The 22,865-nt window shown below is 40.2% G+C and overlaps 2 protein-coding genes across 6 annotated transcripts in view; both read right to left on the bottom strand.

The window, feature by feature from the left end:
• Positions 1-1,481: 1,481 nt before the first annotated feature.
• Positions 1,482-9,940, bottom strand: slc15a1b (solute carrier family 15 member 1b). Of its 2 annotated transcripts, XM_026301424.2 has the most exons (23): positions 8,607-9,940; positions 8,415-8,443; positions 8,121-8,205; positions 7,812-7,953; positions 7,388-7,507; positions 7,205-7,304; positions 6,579-6,669; positions 6,408-6,491; positions 6,186-6,268; positions 5,939-6,025; positions 5,762-5,851; positions 5,498-5,542; positions 5,337-5,369; positions 5,165-5,253; positions 4,701-4,782; positions 4,498-4,614; positions 4,269-4,409; positions 4,007-4,053; positions 3,671-3,778; positions 3,466-3,577; positions 3,229-3,366; positions 2,973-3,080; positions 1,482-2,254 (listed from the first exon to the last, which is right to left on the bottom strand). In XM_026301424.2, the coding sequence occupies exons 1-23, from the start codon at positions 8,611-8,613 to the stop codon at positions 2,006-2,008; spliced, it is 2,187 nt and encodes a 728-aa protein (XP_026157209.1). In that variant the 5' UTR covers positions 8,614-9,940; the 3' UTR covers positions 1,482-2,005. The 2 variants fall into 2 exon arrangements, with proteins under 2 accessions (XP_026157209.1, XP_026157208.1); XM_026301423.2 differs by having other exon boundaries at positions 8,415-9,940.
• A 123-nt stretch (positions 9,941-10,063) lies between these two features.
• Positions 10,064-22,865, bottom strand: part of dock9b (dedicator of cytokinesis 9b) — a 44,710-nt gene continuing 31,908 nt past the window's right edge. For 3 of the 4 annotated variants that reach the window (XM_026301420.1, XM_026301418.2, XM_026301419.2), the window contains exons 34-52: positions 21,164-21,278; positions 21,000-21,066; positions 19,554-19,601; positions 18,911-19,047; positions 18,177-18,292; positions 17,950-18,087; positions 17,572-17,754; positions 17,320-17,433; positions 16,868-17,083; positions 16,674-16,731; positions 15,815-15,921; positions 15,000-15,122; positions 14,464-14,577; positions 13,437-13,583; positions 12,905-13,115; positions 12,289-12,479; positions 12,103-12,203; positions 11,584-11,722; positions 10,064-11,149 (exon numbers count right to left, since the gene is read on the bottom strand). In XM_026301420.1, the coding sequence (XP_026157205.1) occupies positions 11,033-11,149; positions 11,584-11,722; positions 12,103-12,203; positions 12,289-12,479; positions 12,905-13,115; positions 13,437-13,583; positions 14,464-14,577; positions 15,000-15,122; positions 15,815-15,921; positions 16,674-16,731; positions 16,868-17,083; positions 17,320-17,433; positions 17,572-17,754; positions 17,950-18,087; positions 18,177-18,292; positions 18,911-19,047; positions 19,554-19,601; positions 21,000-21,066; positions 21,164-21,278 (2,442 nt within the window). In that variant the 3' untranslated portion in view covers positions 10,064-11,032. Of the gene's footprint in view, positions 11,164-11,583; positions 11,723-12,102; positions 12,204-12,288; positions 12,480-12,904; positions 13,116-13,436; positions 13,584-14,463; positions 14,578-14,999; positions 15,123-15,814; positions 15,922-16,673; positions 16,732-16,867; positions 17,084-17,319; positions 17,434-17,571; positions 17,755-17,949; positions 18,088-18,176; positions 18,293-18,910; positions 19,048-19,553; positions 19,602-20,999; positions 21,067-21,163; positions 21,279-22,865 lie in introns of all 4 variants that reach the window. The other variant, XM_026301421.1, reaches the window with a different exon arrangement.

Here is a 22,865-nt window from a genome sequence, read left to right as displayed (position 1 = left end):
AGTCACTTTAAAGTGTCTGCAGCTCCAGCTGGAGCCCGGCCCACAGCTGGATGTCACACACTCAGTCGTGTAAAGACAGAGGCATATAAATTAACTATACAGTCACAAGAAGCCGTGAATGTAAAGCCACAATATGTAACTTCTGAGAAGTGTATATAAGTGGGAACTCTACTCTGTAAAATCAGTCTGCCAATTCACGCAGCCCTTCACATAAATCGTGAATGCGCACGCAACACATTATGCAGGTGGCGCAGGCCGGACACAGTGAGCCAAAGTGGTGAAATTAGTGGCAGTAAAATAAGGCAACTCATTGTGCTGCTGTGTAAAAACAGCACGGCGATTTTAAAAAAAAAAAAAAAAAGTCACCAGGTGGACACCTTTACAGCCAGCACAGAGAAATAGTGAGTCGTGCACGTCCGCAGAAAAGTCAGTCAGCTCTATGTGACGCGGTCTCACTCGCTCCTGTCACAAAACACGTGACTACTACGAAGTAGCCAAGTTTGCAAACACTGATGAAGTTAAATAAAACAAACAGTCGAGCGCGGCTGCACCACAGTAATAACTGCTGAGGGCGACAAACAGCAGAATCACAGCAGCTGCAGCAAACGCCAGTCCCCGTTAGCTGAACATTCAGCAGGTGGACGGTAAAGCAGCTAACTAGCATAACGTAGCCGAGGTTAACTCACCGTCACCAATTCACTCAGTGCGCATTTCCGTGCAGGATGGTCGCCAGCAGCCGCAGGCCGGGTGGTCCGTGGATAAACCTGGTCCGCGTGCATGTCGCTGGTTAGTTACCATCATATTTAGTTGGTTTGTTCTTGCATTTCTTCAAAACTTTATTTTCTTGAACTTCTTTTCCCTGTGCTAATGCTGCTAGCCTGTCTGTAGCCATAGCAACGGGTGAAGCACGTTGACATGTTGATTGAGTGCAGGTGTGCGCATCTGTGACGTGGCACTCTGTGATTAGTTCGAGGTCCAGGTCTGGCAGCATGAGTCTGGGTCATTGGAGCCTTTGGTGGCTCCTCTGCACGTTCACAGTTTCTGTGGGATATTTCTACTAAAAACATTTTTAACAGGTTACATACGGTAGCTTTAAGTTTGTCTGCTTCCATATCTTGTTTTTTAATCGTTGCAACATTATGTAGGTAATGTTTGACACCTTTGAATATGACTAGAATACCCCATATAAACACTAAAATGACTTCGTCCATATTTCAAAATATTTCTGACATTATTTTAGCAAGTGTATTTTTAAACACCATGACTTACTCCATCTGTTTATTTTGTTCACTTATCTACACACTGTTTATACCAAGGTTCAATCAGAAAAGTACATTTATTTAAATGTCATTGTACAGGTTTAATGAAACAACTGTTGATACACATTTATGAACAAAGACATATGGGTATTTTTTATTATTATTTTTTCACATGTTTTGCATCATCTTTAGCTTCTCTAACAAAGACATTAAAGAAGAGCAGTTACAATAGGGTAATAAGTATTCTCCCAGGTTAAAATTAAAGCCAAGTTTGAATGTGGAATATGATGAAATACTGTGAGATTATAACCCGGAGTAGGTGGGAACCTCGTATGTATAAAATTGTGACACTATATTACAACAGATATAACACTGCATGGAAATAAATACAAATGGTTGAATATTTTCTTATTACCTCATGCTTTTAAACAAAAATTATATACCCAGGTGTATTGATTATATGAGTAACTCCTTAAAAAGGAATATCCTCTTAAGATTTTAAACCAAAATGGCAATAATATTGTTTGAATTATCTCTGTCAAGATCCTTCACTAACACTGTCCACCAAGAGCTTAACAAGCCCAATTTCTGTCTTTATCGGTCTATACAACTTTTGGACTATTTTACTCTGGTCACCCATTCATTCTAACCACTACATGTCCAGCAGTGCACTGGACTGCACTGACCAAATGACCAAAGGACATGAAACAGAAACAAGCAGCATGCACATAGGAAGAGGGAAAGCTTTAGATCTTGGTCTGTTTAGCTTCCTCCTCATCAGAGCTGGAGTCGGAGCTTCTTCTGTCCTCCTTATCGTGTTTAAATGAGTCCTTGCAGGCCATCTCCAAACTCTTCCTCTTCTTCTCTTCAGGCTTGTTCTGGGCAAACTGGGCTTCTACTTTGGTTGGGTCGATGTAGGTGTAAAAATAAGCCATTACAGCAAAGATGATGCACACTAACACCAGCAGAGAGGCGAAGAGGATATACTCGGCCCACTGGTGAATAGAAACACACACAGTTAGTTTGGAGCTAAGCTGATGATGATTGTGAAGAACATATCTGACAGTATCTCTTATTTTTACAAGCAGCATTAGTTATCAGACTGCTAGGTCTGAAGTTACCCAATAGTGTGAATGGGGCTATTGCATTGTAAGTGCTGTTACTATATTTTTCAAAAACTTCTAGTACTAGTTGTCTAATAAATTTGCAAAAAAAAAAAAGCTCTTTGGCCAGATGAGGGAATCAGAAACAGTTACACAGTAAACACATTGTACTGAATGTATTCTATATTTTAATACATTCTCTTAAAACAGGTTCTTACTGCAGCTGGAAGGAACACCAATGAGAGCCGTCAGAGGCAACCCAAAGCTGCAGACTGAAACCAAAACACTGAGTGGAAGAATCTAAAATGCTTCATAAAGCTGAGAACTGTAGAACCTGGGATAAGTCTCTATCTGCAAAGTAGTCTTGATCCACATTTTACTACAAAAATATTGATTATAGGTGCTTTACTATAAAGGGGCATTTTTATACTCTGGTACTGCTTTTACGTAAGTAAAACATGAACCTCTTCCAACGGTCTTTTATGTTGTATTTTTCGTCATGTTAGGTAGTATGAAGTAAAACCTTGAGATGGATATTTTTTTACTGTCATCAAGAAACCTTGAAAAGACCATGAGTGCAAAATGAATGGTCTCTTTGTTGTCCACCTACCTGATCTGAGAGTGTTGCAGCCTCTGCGACAATTAGCACAATGATGTTCCCTACAGCAACAGTTAACAGCCAACCAGCCTGCAGCACAGACTTCATGTTGCTGGGTGCCTGGAGAGAAAACGAGGATTCAAATAAAACTAGATAATACAGCAAATGGTGTTGACATTAGGACAGACTTTTATGTGCCACTTTTATTTTTTGTGTTTTAAGTACTTTTCAAGCTGCTGTGGCAGTGTAAGATATAAGTTCACTATACCTGTGAGTAGGAGAACTCCAGGCCCGTGACAGAGAAGACCACCTCTCCTGCAGTGATGAGGAAATACTGAGGAATCATCCAGGCCATGTGGATGGTGTTAGGCCTGATATCCACCACTGACTGGATGCTACTGTCACACTACAGTACACAGACAGGTACTCACATCAGATGTGTTACCTAAATACCAAAAAGGTAGACTCAAGCAATGCAATGACTGAAAATGTATTCATGAATTACATTAGGCCCAAATGCGAAAGTTGATGGAATGATGATGGTGAAAGAGCTGCCGAAGCCCAGTTTCTGACTGTAGACACACTCTTGAGCATTGTTCCTGATCTTGAACTGAGCACTGCCATAACAAGACAAACACCAGTCAGAGCAAATAGTCTTGGGTCTGGGAAAAATAATATGTGATAATCAGTATATAGTGAAGTATTCTTACTCTCCCTGTGGAACTGCAACATAATCTGACATATTGTTGGTGACAATCAACCCGAAGTCCTGGTTACCCACTGTTACATTCAGAGCTGAGGCAAATCCATTCAAAAATCTGGGGAAGGAGAAATCAGCACAGGGGGTGAGAAAACAGTCTTCAAGGTTGATGGTTGAAAAATTGGCAGATAATATGATACATAAATTATACTAAATTCTAGAAATAATAAAAATGATTAATATTTTAATTACAAGATGAACCAACATGAAACAAACGTGAAAACAATATCACTCAGGCCTTCTATACAAATTCATAGCTGTAAGCTTCAAACTATTTTAAACTTGCCTCATTGCATTAGCGCCCTGCTCCGGCTTTGCGGTGATGTCGCTGAACTGAAAATAGAGAGACATTTTAGAGTGTTCACATTTTTGTGCTTTAAGTTAAATTGATATAATCCAAGCATGAATGAGAAATAGATTTTTTCCTTTTAGTTTCTGATTTTGTTTCTCAAAGGGGAACACTGGCCATGTGACAGAGAGAGCAAATATATTTGTTGGTAAAATGTTATTTTACTCAGACTCAGATCTTAAGGGACAGGCATGCTCACAGCTTTAGGTTCAAGATGTGGTCCATTCTGAATGATGACAATTGTATTCCGGGTGCCATTTTGTATAGTTGTATGATAAGTGTCTCTAACTCCCAGCTGCAGCTCAAATGGTTTATCAAAGGTCAGGTAATCCTCATTGGCCTGTCAGAAAAAAAGATTACTTAATTTACTCTGTGTTCTTCAAACTAGTATTTGTATATTTGATAGTTAACTGTATGCTGTGTCTTACTTTGAAAGCATTCAAGGTGAACCCATTGGATCCAGCTTTGATCGGCAGCGGATTGTTTAGCATGTTGATGAACTTTGCTTGGCCCACAGTGCTTGATGGAAAAGTAGGCAGGGTTTTCTAGAAGCAGAGCAGAGTTGTGTGAATTGTGCTTCATAGGTTCATGTGTGTTTCCCAACATGTCACTTTATGTGTATTATTCTTACATCAATCTGAATCTGAACCAGAGCTGCAGCCACGAATGCGAGAGCAGCGAGGAACATCCCTACGGTCATCCTTCGTAATGGACTGTAGGACACACACATCAGTTAATCTCTAGAGCTCAGCATTAATTTATTTCTCCTGTTTTCTAACTTCTTAGGTGTACAAAACACAGAATGAACGACTGAGTATAAAAAAACATTTATATAAGCTTAAAAAGAATATATTTCACAACAACTGTTCTGTAGTAATAATTTGAGTCATTGCTACTATAGATTTTTTTTTTTTTTGTATTTGGGGTTTCTGGCAGCTCTGTCAACAAAATAATAAGTCTGACTTATAGTGAAGTTTGTGTTAAAAAAAGGATTTCAAAAATGGGTGAGGGCAGCTTAAAGATGCAAAACAACCAAAATAAACAGATTTATTTACCATTACACAGGAAAATAAATAAATAAATAAATAAACTCACGTGAAGTTTAATTTACACTTGGAAATCAGTGGGTAGAGCACGCTGTCTACGATTGGCACCAAAATCAGGATCAAGATAGGATTGACAGTCTGATGAGAAGAAGGCAAGTCAATCTTACTATAATAACCACTGCAATAACATAAGTAACATGCGAACAACACCAGTGTCTCACCTGCATCTGATCGGGCTGGATCACGAGCAGTCCCTGTTGAAGAAAAGAAGGAGAGAGAAAGACAGACTCATTAAGAAACAGGCCCTTTTGTGGTTTGGGCTCTGAAGTTTGGCACTGCACAAATGCTTAAAAAACAAAAACAAAAAAAAAAAAAAACGTACAAAGTCACCATCCATGGTCGTTGCCTGCAGCGTCCATCTTGAGCCCTGTAGAAGAGACACAGTTCTTATTTCGTCTGTATTAGGATTCTGCCAGCACATTTCTGGAATGAATTATTTATTACTGTTTCTGTGCATATTTGAATAGTGGATGACCTGGAAAGATGGGAACCCAAAGCTTTATCACAAAAGCTATTCTGTCAGTAGACTAAGAAGATACTCTGAGAAACTCACATACAGTGTACGAGTGAGAAAAGTGGTGAATACCTGCTGATCAAAGAGAGCCCAGAACATGGGCAGAGGGATGTACAGGAACAGCACCTTCAGCACCATCTTCACCTGGGCAATTAGGAGTTTCTGGACCCAAGCAGAAAGAATTCTTAGTAAGTGACTGTGCTGTTTGCATTTGCACTTTGTGTGTGTTTGTATGTATATTGCACTTACATCATATTTCTCCTCAGCCCAGTCCATCCAGTGATCTCTCTTTGGGTACTGAGGAGCACGATGCTTAAAGCGGTTCTTGACTGCAAACTACAGAAAGGAGAAACAACATGAGTATGTTAGTTTTGCTTCTAACTACAATTCATTTTGATTCTGTAACTGAACGTTTCCAAAAGGTTCATTTCAAAACCGTTCAAATCCAACCTGAAAACACTTAGAGAAACATAGCCATCTTTGAGAAGCCACTCACCCCAATGCATTTGCAGACTTTCACCATGATGTTGCCTTGAGGGGCAGTCTTGTTGTACATACGACTTCCGACAATGAACACAACTGCAGACACACACGCATCACATATATAATTATAACATTATTTGTGAAAGAAATTACCAAGGAAAATGATGTCATTGTTGCATTACAATTATGTTATTTGTTATATTCACTATCATTCAACTAAAACTAAAGTTCTTACTCAGAGCCACCACCATCAGAGCAGCAGGAACACCAAAGGCCAGTGGGTAGCACTTCTGCTTGGTGTGAATACCACATTCCTGACCTGGAAACCACACAAAGTCATAAAACACAAGCTTTAACATGTGTCAGTTGCATATTTTTGCTGATCACCCTCAGCATCCAGTCCTACCTCTGAGGATGGGGGTGATGACAGTGGACAGCAGACTGCCAGCATTGATGGACAGGTAGAAGATGGAGAAAAAGGTGCTCCTCTGCTTCTCCTGTTACACACAGGAACTTAAACAAGTCAAAACACAAGGCACTGATGCACATTTTTAAGACCATGTTGAATATATTGTTAGAAGCTCTTCCATTTTAACATCATATGCGACCAGTGTCATTAATATTTGATGGTCTTTGTGTGGCCTTGAACAGTGTTATAAATTCACAGACATGTACCCATGGGTGTTAGTTAATAACCAACTAGATTAGATTAAACAGAAATACAAGAAGTGCTGATAAGATGTACTGATATCTGAGTAATGCACATGTGTCCATGCGTGAAAGAGATAATGGTAGTGCATGTACAATTGTTACAGAAAGTCCCTTTCGCTTTTTGCATATCTGTATAATGCTGTAGATTGAATTTTAAATTGATAAAATTTCTATTTTCCTCACAAAGCTACACCAAATGACTCATGATGGTTTTAGACATGTCTGGTGCCAGTTTTCTTCATGAACTTGTAAAGTTGTCTCTGTAATTTTGTCTCCCTTCGTGTGTGTTACTGTATGTGTGTGTTTGGGGAAACACCCCACCTGATGATCCTGAAACTGGTCTCCACCAAACGCAGCCACACAGGGTTTGATTCCACCTGTTCCTAAAGCAATAAGGATCAAACCCACCATGGACAGAGCGCTGAGGACAACACAGCACAGACATTGTGTCAGTACAGGTCTACATGTGTTTATCAGTTGTGTTCTTGAGTGTACTCAGCTCACATGTGGAAGCTCATGTTGTCAGGGGTACCGTCTTTGTTTGCATCTGTGATGTCATGGATAGCACTCACAGCCAGAATGACCTGCCCCACTGCATAAACGATGGACAGGTAAACAATAGTCCTGTGCAGAAGAAGAGAAAAGTTAAACAGGAGTACAACAGGTTCAGCCAGAGAAAAGGTAAACAAGGATCAAAAATCCAAGGATGACACAGCTGACAGATCTGCTTTCACCTTGACTCTCCACACAGGTTTTAAAGCATTTAATATGTTAGCAGAGCACAGGAGGGAACAACATATCTACTGCAACACATTAAGATAAAACTATATAAAGCAGTTTACAGGATTTTGACACTCTCTTAATGAAACCGCTAAAAATCAATTTTTGTTTGGTCGCAGGTAAAAGATTTGTACGATTTGAAACGCACTTGAACTTGCCAAGCCATGAATCAGCCACAATGGCTCCGAGGATGGGTGTCAAGTAGCAGAGAGCCACGAAGGTATGGTAAATGGTGGTAGCAAAGTCATCATCCCACCTCAGAAAGTACTTAAAGTACAGCACCAGCACAGCTGCATACAGCAAAGGAAGTGAATGGAAAGATTACAGAAAGTACAGATGAGTGACAAAAAGTATTCAGACCATTAACTTTAGTAAAATTAGCATTTAAAAATACTCAGAAGTGTAAAGATATAAATAAAATCAAAGAAAACTGCCAACAATCACAAATAAAACTCACCTCGCATGCCATAGTATGAGAAACGCTCACAGAACTCATTGACCACAATGAAAAAGATGCTTATTGGGTAGCCACAGACAGTAGCCTAAGGAGGAAAGGGAAAAGGTTACAATATTATATCACTAACAATATCTGTGCAGGCAGGCACAAGTAAAAGACTTACTGTATATAACCAACCACCTGTGTAGTATATTGTAATGCTATCATGTTGGTATTCAGTAAATAGCAGTAAAAAATAAACATCCACATTTTCCTAAATACTACATACAGTATAATAATAACGGATGGACTTACACATTTCTGCTTGGGATTCTTCAGGTCACCTTTACACAAACAAGTCATACATTAGGCATATTTATATTGTGAAATACACAATGATATTAAATAAGTAAATTCCCCTACAATCTGCAGGAAAAGAATTCCTAAATATCAGTATAGGTTCTTGAATGTCTCAGTCACATGGTTCCCATCCAGACTGGGACTCACCTGCCATGGCTGCTCAGTTTGTTTCTGGGTCCCTTCTACAACAAAGTCCTTCCACAAAAGGAGACAGAGACTAGTGACTCCTGTCTATATCAACTAAAAGAGGCGAGGCCAGCTTCTTATGTGACCTGCTGTCAAACCTCCTGCAACGCCCACTGATGCTGGACTGTGAGTCAATGCACAAGTTACCATTATTCCCACCTTTTACCACCTTCTCTTCATCATTATCACAGCCGCAAGTGTGTGTGTGCATGTGCGTGCGCTCATGCCAGTAACGACTTTATTACTCAGGGAACCCAGGCACAATGACAGTCTTGTCTTTCAGATAAAGAGAATTGGCCAGGTCAGCTGATAAACATGGCAAAATGTAGATGAATTAAAAAATAACAGTTAACTAGTATAGTGCAGACAATGTATATATGTGCAGACAATGTATATGCAGTACATACTTTTCAGTGTCATATGGCTTTAACAGTGGCAACTTTACACAATGACTATTTTTTTCACAAACATGTAGAGGCTCTATATTCAGTTTGTCTACATTGCAGCTAATTATTTCACAACAGGGGATCATGACATGCTTGTCATGAAATTTGAGACTGCTCTGAAGGTTTTTCCAGAATCCACAAACCAAAAGACTGGGGCTACATTTTTAAGTTGCATAGTGAAAAATAAACCTGTAAAAAGGTTACGTTTATAGAAATCTAAATTTTGAATTCTGGTGTATTGCACTAAATAAGGCCTGGCATAAATGCACAAGGGGAGGGGTTTTAATAAGAGAGAGTCAAAGATTTACTCTGGAAGTTCTTGATGTGTGGAGCTACTAAACTGGCAAAATGTAGTAAAATGTTATCAATTATTGAACCAATAGTGTTATTTGTTAAAAGATCTTGTCCCACAATCAAATATCAGTGTACAGTAGAAATACAGCATACAGTAAGTGACAGTGAAGTAGATATCAAGCAACTTTTAAAAGTATTTTCAAACTTACCCATGGTGGCACATGGTGTGTCAGTCATTGGTGTTCTGTATTTAGCAGAAGACTTTCCTCTTCCAGTGAGATGTGAAAAAGCTTTACTGACATTTGGGAGTCTGTAGCTTCTGCTTTACAGATAAGGGACAGCTCTGAGTGTGATCTGAAACAAGCTGAGGGCATTAGAATGTCAGAATCATAGAGTGGATCTGCTAGGACCCATCTGCTCTCACTGCACTGACAAAGTCCCTAAAAAGTCGTACACTCTCTCTCAAAAAAGTGGAAGTAAAATTAAAACCACAACAGCAAAAGATGACAGTGGAGATCAAATGAGTCATCACCATATCAGATACGGAGCTGAATTTTAGAAAACAAATTTCTTACCTGTAACATGAAATGTGACAGGCTGCAGAGTATGCTTCTCCTCGAAGGATAATTGAAGAGACCAAAAATACTTAACAGCAAGCATATACAATCACTGCATGGAAGAAGTACAAATGTTTTCTTTATTGTACCTAACATGTAATAAAAGGCATCTACATGAGAGACTAAGAAACAAACGGGTAGGTTACAAATTGTTGCACCCCTTGTCTTACATTGCATATCATCTTTTTCTAATGTCTTTGGCAAGAGTGGCTTTCTGTGCAGTAGGTAGCAATAGAAAATGTAGCACAGTTCTTTGCTTTACAGAATCTAGGTTAAAACATTGTGTTTCATTTGGCTTTTAGACAGTTCCTATACATGTCCTGAAATAGAGCAAATATAAAATGTCCTAGTTGAGCGAAAAGATAATCTGAGCACAGAAAAATGTTTGTAACACGGCCTCAGTGGATAAGTATAGAAAAAACAAATGTAAAAATGCTGTGCATCAGCTGAAGAATATATGTACGTTTACAGCAGTGGCATTTTTTAAATCTTTAATAAAAACCTTTTTGAAACACCCTTACAAACACTGTACATAAATTGGAGGCTGATAGCTAAAAACAGATCTGAGCCAAACGCAAATACCAATGTTTCTTAGATTTATTTTAACCTATGAACCATATCTATTGGGTTGGAGCTAAGATACCAGGGCAATTAAGATAATATAACGTCAGTCATAGTGCTGGATACACACTTTCTGAATCACATGTGCTCCAACCCACCTTATACAGAATAAAACAAGCTCTGCAGAAGAACAAATGACCCAAATCAGGCAACAAGCTAATAGAATCACTGCTGTCAGAGTGAAAGTCAACAATATTCACTGAAGTCTCCATAGGAAACAAGAACAAAGAGTCTACCAATAACAGGGAGTCAGTCACATTTTCCAGCTCATGTCATGTACAGAAATAACAGGGAAGAAAGAAATGGCTTCCATGTACTGAGATGGTCTCCTAATTAATTCCTCTTGACTGGCAAGTAGTGCAACCAATCATTAAAAGGGAAAAAGGCATGAGACTGGTGTGAAACATCCTTAGAGTATAGTGGTTGATCCATGAGGGTTGGCACTGGTTGGTGTGCCACTGATGGCGTTGAAGATTCCCATGGAGTCAGACAGAGTGCTCCTTGCCCCATCGTCCGTTGGGGTTATCTAGAAGAAATGGTCTGTTAGAAAGATCAGGAAAGATATTTACTTTATCCTGTGTAGCAGTAACATGTACATTTGCATCTTCAACGTAGGGACTTCAGGAAAATTATTTAGAGGACCCGATTTAAAGGATTTAAAGTTTAATCCACCACTTATATATTTTCCACACAGTCCCTTACTAGTTATCTAGAGTACAACAATAACTTTCAATGACAAAAGCAGCAGTACCATCCAGTCTGCTCCGGCCAGCATGAAGAGGGCAGGAGAGAAGACATGATTAGTTAGCTGAAAATGTCACATCTCACAGTTGGCCAGTGACTAACAGGTTACAGAACAAGAATTAATCTGGACATAGACAAGTAGTTGTAGAGAGCAGTACTGGGCTCAAACTCAACACACTTTTCTTAAACTTTAACTTGCTTAATAGGAGTTCCTACGTGTTCGTGCATGATGTTCGACAGCTCCCTGGTTAGCTCCCTGTAGTTGGCCTTCATCTCATCGTGATACTCCTGCTGGTCCTCTTTGATCAGCCGCTCGTTCACTCCCAGAGCCTGACCACAGGCGTCCACAAACTGCCTGGAGAGACATGCATGAGCATTTTAGTGCTAAAATCTCACACTGCAGAAGACAAAGTGAAAGGTGGAAGGCCAGATTTCCACAAATAAATATATAATGCATGTGTATTCTCCACTGTACATTGTTTTTTTTTTTTTAATTGTACTGAACTTTTGCTGTGGATAAAATACCATAAAAATACCAACATAATTCAGACCATGCAATCAGCTCAGGACGTGTGCTCATGTACAATAGTGTACACACACCAAAGGCACTATGTACACTGAACAAATTACATTTATATTTTCAATTTGTTGTATTGTGATGTGTGAAAACAGCAATGCTGTGTCATAGAAAAAAAAAAGTTTACATATACAGATATTTCTGTTATTAATCAATACCTGAAAACCTCTTTAAGCTGTTTAACCTTGTTGTCAGGATACTTCTTGGCACTACTGTCATCTAAGAATGCTCTGGCATAAGCGAGAGGCCCAGCATTTACCTGGGAAATAATTCAAAGATCAAAAATTGCAATGAAACACTCATTTACAGCCTTTTAAATAACAGCATGCTCTCATCATTTGCACCTGAACACTGATGCTGCCCTGTAGTTTGAGCTGCAGGCGGATCATGTCCACTTCGGAAGCCGAGCACAGCTGCCGCAGCTCGGCCACCTTGGCGCTCATTTCATCGATGGCCACCTCTATGGGGCTCAGGTCGGTCTGGTGTTGGTACATGACTGCTATGCGCTTCTTCACATAAGGAAAACAGTGGGTGGCTTGGTAGAATTAAGATTGGGGGAGGAAAAAGTATGATTTTAAAAAATGTCCTCTCAATCATACAAAGCCAGTTTGTTATCAGGAACTCTACAGTGTCATGTGAGAGCAGCAGCATGCTGGTGCTAGCTCGGAGGAGATTAACCATGTTCTACCACCAGTAAGCAGTCCGTAAGTGAGTCTGTTCTGCAGGTCAGTCACTATCAGTCAATCAGTGTGATTATTAACAAGGCAAGATAATGCCTGAACTTTGAGATAAGGTGGACAGTACAATAATCCTCATGTAGCCATATCAGATTGTGATTAATGTTTTAGGTGGATGACATTAGGCGAGACACCAACAGGAATAAATCTTCGTTCTGTGCCTCTGTATTACACATTAACATCACAATATATTTCTTCTGGCTGTCATTGATGCATGACCTACTGGTTAGTACAGTGCGCCGTTTACACTGCTCTTCCACTCCTCCCTGCTTCTTGCCCGACACAGTGAATGGTGTCTCAAACACAAAGCGCCGGATATTGTGGCTTTTCTCAAAGTCTGTCTTCCTCTCCTCAAGCTCCTTGTCTTCCAGGTAGGGTGTGACGTGGGTCACCTGGATGTAGGCGTACTTGGAGTCTAGGTCCTTTGGGTTCACCTGATAGTGGAAAGAGATATTTTGGTTTGCCTGAAACATAGATAGATCTCTGACTTCTTAGCCTCTAAATGCTCCACTATGTTCAGTAGCTAATTTTGTTTATGTGGTAAAATATAAAATACTATAATAAATTATATGAGTTAAAAACATGCATATTGGGAAGTATTTCAATCTGAACTGGGCTGTAACCATGACCTTTCTGAAAGCCACCCCTGAACTCTGCACTACAAAACTTTTATAAAAGGTTCTCCCAGGACCATTGCACAACCGGGGTCTACCATTTCCCATTACAGCTCTATAAACACACAAATGTCAACCCACCCTGCCAGAGTCCTGGATGATCCTAACATTTTCCTGGCCAAATTTGTCAGAGTAAAGCTTCAGGAGCCTCTGGGAAATCTCAGACAGCGGGGTGAACTTTGGCTCTTTGTAGATGTATTCCTTTCCATCCTCATCCTCAAAGAAGCCCTGCAGAAGAGAGGAAGGAAGTCAGAGACAACAGCCTGGTCATGAACTCTGGCACTGTCAGCTGCTTTATCACCTGCCACTATCTTAAGTTCCCAGGATGGAAGTCAAACTTTGAAAATGAGTGTTTCATTCTGCTGGATCATCTTTGACCTATATATTTCAAATCCATGATCTGCATGTTTTTCTATGTTGATATGAAAACACTGTTCAACATTTTTTTTTCCCTCAAATTAAACTTAAAATTTCTTAAGTAGCATAAACAAAGGATAATAATCATTCAAAGAAACTACTTCTTTAAGAAAGAAGACTTAGGGACATCAAAACTAATAGTAACATGCAGACAGTTAAATACTACTGGGCAATTACAATACATAAAAGAGGGGGTAAACATGCAAATATCTGTTCACAGCTGTACTCAAATGTGCGGGTGGCAAGAGGACAGTACTCTATAGTCACTGAAGGAGGAGTCACTGAGGTAACATGGCTGACAAAGGCAAAGGTTAATGGTGAGGTAACCCAGAGCAAAATTACCCAGGATTACAGAAAAGAGTCCATGTGCAACTTTTGCAACTCTGATCCAAAAATGAAAAATACAGCAATGAGAGTAAAATACAGCCAACAGACACAGCTAAAGCCCTACACACTTACCGCAGCCTTGGAGAGGATAAGAAAAAAGAAGAGAAATCTCAATGAAAAACAGTTTCAGTAGAGGTAGATTCAGACTTAGTGCCTCATATGTGTATAAGTGAGTTGTCCACTGAATGTACATACAAACAATAAGGTCAGAGGGTTTTTTTTAGCATTCATACAAGTCAAAAGATGTTGTCAATTCAATCTATTACAACATTTCTGTTTGTCCTGTTGGAAACTTGCCCGTTACCTGTCCAAAGAAGGCCACTCTGAAGAATGTGCCCAGCAGCCTCTTGCCAGTGTGCATCACCTCCATCACTTTAGTGTAGGCACGGTGGAGAGTGTCATACAGGTGTGTCAGTTTCTATTCCACAAAATACAAATGGGGGAACCGTCATACAAATCAACCAAGAACATGATGAGAGAAAAGTTCTGAATACCTGAATTTGAGTGAATAGTGCAGTGGAGAGTAATTCCAGCTAAATATTTTAGTTGCTGTTTATTTAAAGTGCTTTTATCATCTGGGAAGTGTACGTTTTGGACCCTCAGCCTGATGTATGCCTCACCACAGAGGTGATTAATGGCACAGTTTTGTCCTGACATGCAGGGTGAAACCTTATACACACAGTTGTGTTTCTCAGTTTGCCACATATAGACTCCAGTTCTAGAGGAGAATTAAAAGCAAACCTGATGCACCTGAGCACAGTCTGGGGCCAAGTCTGAACAGTTCTGTAAAGGGGAGATTTTAATTTGTGATTTTGAATATATGCTCCTGGTGGGGATTACCTCAAAGTCTCTACGCTGCTCATAGATGGGAATGATGAGCCTGTAGACATCAGCGATAAGCTCATAACGCTCTGCCTTCCACAGGCCATCAGCACACTCCTCCAATAGCTCCATCAGCACCTCCTGAACACGCAGATAAATAAATGTATTAAACTTTCATGCCAACTCTACACTTTCAGCACAGAATAATTGCTGCAAAGATAAACATTTGTGCTTGTTATTTGTTTTGATGTTATGGTGAACTTAAACTCAGCAGAAACAGCAGATGGGAAGGAAATGGATTTATCTCCTTTCTTTTTATTGGGGAATGACACTGAATCCAGCTCATAAAGAGAAAAGCTTCTCAGAATAGATGGAAGGTAAAAGCACTTTTCACTGCCTACATGTCTGTTGACCAACTCATAAAAGCTCACACGTTCTCTGGCCATCACTTTTAATTTCACTGTGCTATCAATTTACCAGGAGACTTGGTTTCAGGCCTCTGTGTCAACAAGTCTCACTCTCTGCCTCTGCTGGAGTGTCCATGAACTAAATCCTGAACAGCCTTAACAGTGCTGACACCAAGACTGCTCCTTTTCTTCCAAAACAGCACATGTGCCAATCCCTGTGTCAAAGTCTACAGTTTTTTCATTTCATTATTAACTGCACAGAGCAGCTGATACTCCCTAAAGAGATAAGAGCTCTTCTAACAGTCATTATGTAACACGTGATGCCAACGAGGAACTTAGAAAAACATCCTAAATGCTTGGTCAACAGAGGGACCGACTGCGTACATTATATGGCACGTAGAACAGACTGCAGCAGAAAAGTCTAACCTCGTTGAAGTGAACATCCTGCATCCCTACATCCTCCATCATGGCTGCCTCCTCATCAATGTTTGGAGTAATGACACGGAAAGCTGAGCATCCCTGCCTGAACATACCTGATACACAGTATATTGTAGACACAGGTGGAACATGAGTTAATCAAGCACTGTACAAGAAAAAAAAAAACAAACAAAAAAAAAACCACACTTTCAAATGTCACTCATTTCTGTCAACAAAAACATGTGTTGATAAGCTTTTCTTCTGTTGAAAACAAGACAAGCTAAATAAGACATAACTTTTCAAAAGAAAAAAACATTACTACATGTTTTTGTAAATGTGGGTAATCACCCATTTTTTTGTTTCTGATTAGTAAAACAGACTGCATATGTTCCTGTGTGTGGCAACATACAAACTTTACTTTTCCCAGTTAAAGACTGAAGAAATCCAGGAAAAACATTACAAATAAAAAAAAAAAAACCTGCGAAACATTTAAATCACTGTTTATATGAAAATTAGGTAATTCATCTTATTTATCTAATCATTGTTAGTGTATTGAATTACTGAATTATAGTTCCTTTAGAGGAAATCTGCATTAATAGACACTCAGACACTGAGATTTGATATGTGTGGTCTAAGATATAAAGTGTTCTTATTACTGCACATAATCTCTCTTCAGTACGTCAAATTTATGGGGTATATTAAACCATAATTCAAGATAATCTTCTTTCTATTGTGTTATCCCCTACCAGTGATTCATTATATGTCCTCTAAAGTGGGATCATAAAAATACCGGAATGGAGTTCAATGGTGTTAATTACTGTAAAAGAAGTCTAACAATTCCAGGAGAAGCACAAAATCACCAACTCACCTTTCCTCCACAGGTACTCAGCCACCAGAGCAGCAACATGAACGTAACACATGGCTGCCTGTAGGTGAAGCACAAAAATATTTTTAAAATTGCCATTTAAAACATACAAGTGCACCACACTACCCTATTTCTTAACTTGCCCAACTTCATGTAGAGTTACTGTAGGCCTGCTACAACTGAACTTTAAAATGTACCTCTGAAAGATCTCCATTCTTGATGTGGATGCGTGCCATGCTGTCCAGCCAGGTCTTGCGAAGCTCAGGTGTGCTGGTGTAGGATTTGGCCAAACTGTACTGGAGGTCCACCAGCATCTCCGGTTCGTTTTCATGTTCTTTCATCTGCTCTGTGGCCATCAGCACTGTCCTGATGCGTTTAGTCAGGTCCTTCACATCTGAAGGAAATGCTGTGTGCTGCATATACAACAGCAGCATATCAGGCTTGTGTGATTTTGCATGAAAATATCATGGGTAAGTATAGAAACAGAAAAAGGCTTGAATTAAGCCAATTTACAAACCTATTATTAACTATTATTGGACAGTACAAGTAAGGAGCATTGTTGCATGGATTATAAATATACCACCTATCATGGGTAACAATGGGACACATTTCATGCCTCAATAGGCTAACATATTTTGTAACTACCCACCTTGATGTTCTTGTCACTGTTGGCACAGTTGTTGATGATAGACAGAGACTGCTGGAAACGGGTACCCCCGATGCCGATGACATCAGCAATCAGCTGACTGACAGCAATTACCACCTGAGAAAGCACAGGAAGAAACAATCAATGCTGCACGAATGCACGACTCAGAAAACAGAAGGAATTCAACTGCATATGTAAAGTTAAAAAAAACAGCAATACTGAGAACAAGTTGCACAGACCCTTCCAGGAACATACCTGCAGGTGTGTTCGTACAAAAGACTTGCGGCCTGTGTATTCAAAGTTGCTCTTCATGAGGAAGTAGAGAAGGTGGGCAGCATCGCTGCGGATGGAGCTCAGCTTGGAGTTACAGCACTTTAGGATTTCATAGCACAGAGAGGCACACATGTCGGCCCGGCCGTCAAAGAAGGTACAGGGGAACTGAAGAATGCGTGGAGACAGACAGAATGTGGAGTAATGCACGGCAAATGAAATTTTGTTTTGTGGTATGAAAAGAAGATAATGAAAGTAATAAAACTAATCTTCCAAATCCCTATCCAGTGGTAGGTTAGATCAACTGCCTTAAAGTGTGACATGGCTACAGAGACGGTGAACCAAGAAAGGGAAACTTTTCACCTTGTAGATGAATGTCCTGAGTGAAGTGAAGACCTGTTTCAGTGCTGCCTCGGACTGATGGATCTGCAGGAAGCACAAATGCACCTGGAAAACTTTCTTCATCAGGGGGTTGTGACCCAGATCTGAATTTAGCTGGGTCTGGGGACACAGGAGAAAGTAATTTGTGAATAGACATGTTCTGCATTGTGGTTGTTTTTCTTTTATGAAAATACAATCTCAGTTAATACCTTGAACCCCATGATGAAGATGCTGAGTGTGTCCAGCACAGTCAGACAGACCTCTGTCGAGACATTGGCCTCTAGCAGGCACTGGTTGCTCACGTCTGCTTCCGTATGAGAGTACACTGCACAGAAAGCAAAGACACAAGGTCACCTTTAGAGATAACGCTTTATTGGAGCAATAAATATGACTCTCCCCTACACTGCACATCAGTTGGAGAAAATTGTTTTTTTTTTTTTTATTATTGTATAATAGCTAATAGCTCATGTGCCAAGTGCTTATTTGTAGGAGAACATTTGTTAATATATGATGAAATTATATACTAAGACACTAATAAAACTAAGATTATATCATGATCAGCTCTCAAATAAGCCAACACAAATTTAAGATTAACTGAGAGTTCAGAATCAAAAATGTCTACACTTCTTTTTACTTGTTAACTAATTTACAATCTGCATCATGGAAAGTCCTGATGCACTGGCCAATAACAGTTCCTGTTCTCAATGCACAGACAGCAGCTGAAGAAAAGTATGCATCTGATGGCTCTGGGCTAAGATCTGAAGTTATAATTTTTCTGTGACCTCTAAATGGATTTATGTATGTCCTCAATATAAACCACTGCCACCACTGCAAAGAGCGAGTTCTGCTTATTTTAGTCAAGGGTGTGTAATGTCTGGCTATCAAGTTAAGACACTTGTGTGACACAGGAAAAAATACAATAAAATTTATATTAGGGACTTACTGTTGTTGAGGGTGTGAGCATTTTCCAGCGTTCCCAGCTGCTGAAGGCGAGCGTGCAGGATTCCCGCCCTGTTACGAGACACAGGTAGAGTCAGCGACTTCCTTTCTGGAGCTATTGGCCCTATAGTCTCCTGGCTCCTGTGGGGAAGATGAGAAACCCCATTAGTGCGAAGTTCAACAACTGTCCTGGGACAGCACAGTTAATACATATATGATGTGCAAAAGAATCAGATGAAGAAAAAGTAAGATGAGGTTAAAGTGCTAGTATATAGTATGGTTTTCAAAGTAAGACCACAAAGTCTGAAAGTATGAACAACAGTCATGAAGACAAATGGCAGGGCCATGCATTCAATTAAGCAAAGTGAGGGAAAAAAAAAGACAGGGATATCTCTTACCCATGCAGGGAGCCCTGGGGCCACGACATTTTAACCACAAAACAACTTGCCAGCAGTGTTACAGATGAGGACAAACCAAGAGCAAGGGGTTAAAAGCTTCAGTAAGAATTTAAGTTTGTAAGACTGTATGCAAATTGAGTATTATCACTGCATAAAACAGTTTGAGTTGAAGTATTAATTTATGAATTCTGTATCACATAGTATATGGGGTATAATCTAGTTCCTCACACAGAAGAACATTTACTCTACCTGGTGATGAATCTCTTTCCCATGTATCTGAACTGATGAAGGCAGACTCTGCAGGACAAATACAACCAGTGGAGCTCAGTCAGAAAAGGACAAGCACTACTACTTACTCATTATTTACCTGCTGGTTATCAGGATAGTTTACCTAAAGAATTATTTTTGACATTTTGGAGTTAAATGAGAAGATCTATTCCACTCTCATGTCTATATTATCTACAGAGCCACAGCTGAACCAACCACCATTAAGAGCGGAAGCAGGGGGAAACCAGAAAATAATTCCCCTTAAAACTATAAATTGTGCCTTTACATGTCAAGCTGTGTGAGTATTAAACAAACTAGCTTTAGACACTAAATGCATCTGAACTTTGGACAGATCCAGGCTGGTTGCTCCAGGTAGACAAGCTAACTCCTGGATTTAGTGTCAGTTAATGCACATACATGAATAGTATCGATCTTCTCACCTAACCTTCAGCAAAAAGTGAATCATATTTATCAAAATGTTCAACTATTCTTTTCAAACAAAGAATTAATAGTCTGGTTGGAATAAAACAAGTGCAAACAATGCGATTTGACCGAGGTTTTTAATCTCAAATATACATGTACACATGTATAGTGGTTGTCTAACTCTGCACTTACTGTCAGAACCTGTTGGTTCTTGTTTTTAAGGACCCAAAAACACTCAGAACTGATAATCAGTGCAGGTAAGGTTTATTAGAGAAATCAAAAACTCATGGAACACAGGCTCGGGTTAAAGAGAAACAAAAAGGGTAGACGCCAGACAAGACAAAACAGAACCTGGAACACGGACACAACACTCAGAAAAACTAAGCATACGTCTGGTCACACACTCACATGGGGACACAGACTCACACGGGAACTCAGGAACGGTCTGGTTACACACTCTCACGGCAACACAGACTCACACGGGAAACACAGAAGAAAAACAAGGACAGAACACGGGGCATCCAACCTGGTTCACGCACACACTCGGGGAACTCAGCAGGGGACGCTAACAGAACATGAAACTCGGAACAGCTTGGGTGACGCAGACACTGGGGAAACCACAGGCCGACAGAACATACAAGACCGACATATAGACATAGACTGGGAATAACTAGACATACACAAGACACAGAGAGGAAAACTCAAAGAGACACATAAAAAAGGGCTACTTAACAAACGAAGCTCCAAAGACAAAACCCAAACAAAGGAGAAAACTCTGGCAGGGTTGGAACAAAGGCTAGGTAGCTAACTCTGACTAAAAACAACACAAACAACCTGGCAAAGATTGAGGGAAACAGAGGGGTATTTAACTAAGGGGAAAACAAGACACAGGTGAAAATAATCAAAATCAAAACAAGGTAAAACGGACAGACAAAGTGGATCCTGCAGAGTCTTTCAAAATAAAACTCCAACAAAGGAAGTCCACGGCAGGATCCTGACACTTACTCTATCAATGTAAAGAAGTCCATTAGTTCTAAGGGAGCTGCCTTGTTCCAGTAAGAAAAAAGGGCCTCTGAGGAGGATGAAAGGGTAAGAGAACATGAACAAAAATGTTCTCTACACATTTTTATATCAGCTTGTATTAAACTCGACTACAAAGACTGTCCTACCCTCCGACATGCTCTTGAGGATATGCAGGAAGCACATTAGTAGGTTTTTGATCTCGTCTCTGTCAAGTTTGTCGCAGCGCAGCACAGTGCTGCCCAGAGTCACTGTGCACGGGGTCTGATGTACAGGAAGAAAGTAAAGAGAGAAATGAACAGGTAATTAATCAGACACCAGAGCTGCAGAAACCTTTAAACTTCAATGAGATAAAACAACATCACTCAAACAAACTGCATTTCATACATGAGAATCTTCCTTGATAGATACAGTACACACACACAAAAACAACACACTGGATGCAGCAGCTCTGTCCTCAGTTTTGAAGAAACACACTGAAAGTTACATTACAGCATCCAAGAAAATAAGTGGAAAAGGTGCAGAGGTCAGCTCGGCCTCCACACTGGTAAAAGCATACACACTCCCTAAAGTGGGACACTCAGAAGAGAGGAATGCTGGGAGGAAGGATGGGAGGATTTTGGACATATTGTACAGATATGTGTTGACCACATATGTGCTGGTTTCTAAACTGGAATTCACAGACACAAAAAGTAGCAAAAGAATCAGGTCTGGTTAAGTTTAGAGTTTTGTAAGATTTAACTGGACTCTACAATTTTAGTTAAAGTCAAAAGGTCAGAAATCCCAAACAGAATACTTGTATAGGTATGTTTTCCTCATGATTTCCATCCACCCTTTGGCCTGCAGTCTGTCTGTCATTATCAATGTCACTGTCCTGCGGCAGGTCAGGCAGGGGGACTGTGAGTAGGGAGAAGTCCATGGTGACCCGCTTGGTTGCATGGTTCAGAGGTGGAGCTTGGCCCTCTGGGTTCAAGCGGAGAGGGGGCACATTGACCGAGTGCCTCCTGGTAAACCTCTCTGTTTGGTGGAGTTGGGAAGTTACTAAGCAAGAAGGCGTGTGGGAGCTCTGGAGAAGGTCGAGGGGGGAGAGCATTCATGTCCCAGTAAGCAAAAATTACAATTAGGATAAAAGTAAAGTATCTTTGGAGCTGAAGAGCAAATTTCATTCAGTTTCACACACTGCAAACTTCAGCCAACACATGAATGTGCTGCATATAAACATATAGTTGTCAGGATCTGTTTAGAGGTTCCTGTTTTGTGCTTTTATTTTGTAGGTTCCTTTAGGATTTGGTTTTGTTCTGTCTTGTTCCACTTTACTTTGACCCAATTAGTTGATTGTTTTCACCCATGCCTCGTTTGTGTTTTCCTTCATATACCTTTGTTTAGTCACAGCTCTTGCCAGATTATCTGCCCAATATGCTGTTATTCTGCCATTACTGCCAGATCTGCCGTCACTGCCTCCTGCTCGGAACTGCCTTGCCCCCACCCCTTTTTTTGGATTTTGATCATGGACTGCCCTTTAGTCTGTGTGCTTGTTTCCCTGGAGTCTGGTGTGTCCCCGACGTGTATGTGACCCCAGACCTTTGACCCTTGTCTGTGTGGAGTCTGGTGTGTCCCCGAGGTGTGTGTGTGACCCAGACGTTTGTCCCCCTGAACTGGTTCCCTTGTAGTCTGACGTGTTCCCTGAATATGTGTGATCTTGACTCTCCTGTTTTATCTCCTTGGCTCGTGTTGTCTTGTCCTTTTGCTTATGTACCTATGTCCATTTAGTTTCCTGTGTTCATGTTTTGGCTTCCTTTGAGTTCTGTGTTTTTGAATAAAGTTTGTTTTGAACCCGAAGTACCAGAGTGG

This window comes from Mastacembelus armatus, chromosome 2 (genome assembly GCF_900324485.2).
Source record: "Mastacembelus armatus chromosome 2, fMasArm1.2, whole genome shotgun sequence".
NCBI lineage: Eukaryota > Metazoa > Chordata > Actinopteri > Synbranchiformes > Mastacembelidae > Mastacembelus > Mastacembelus armatus.
This window is presented reverse-complemented; position numbering and strand designations above follow the sequence as displayed.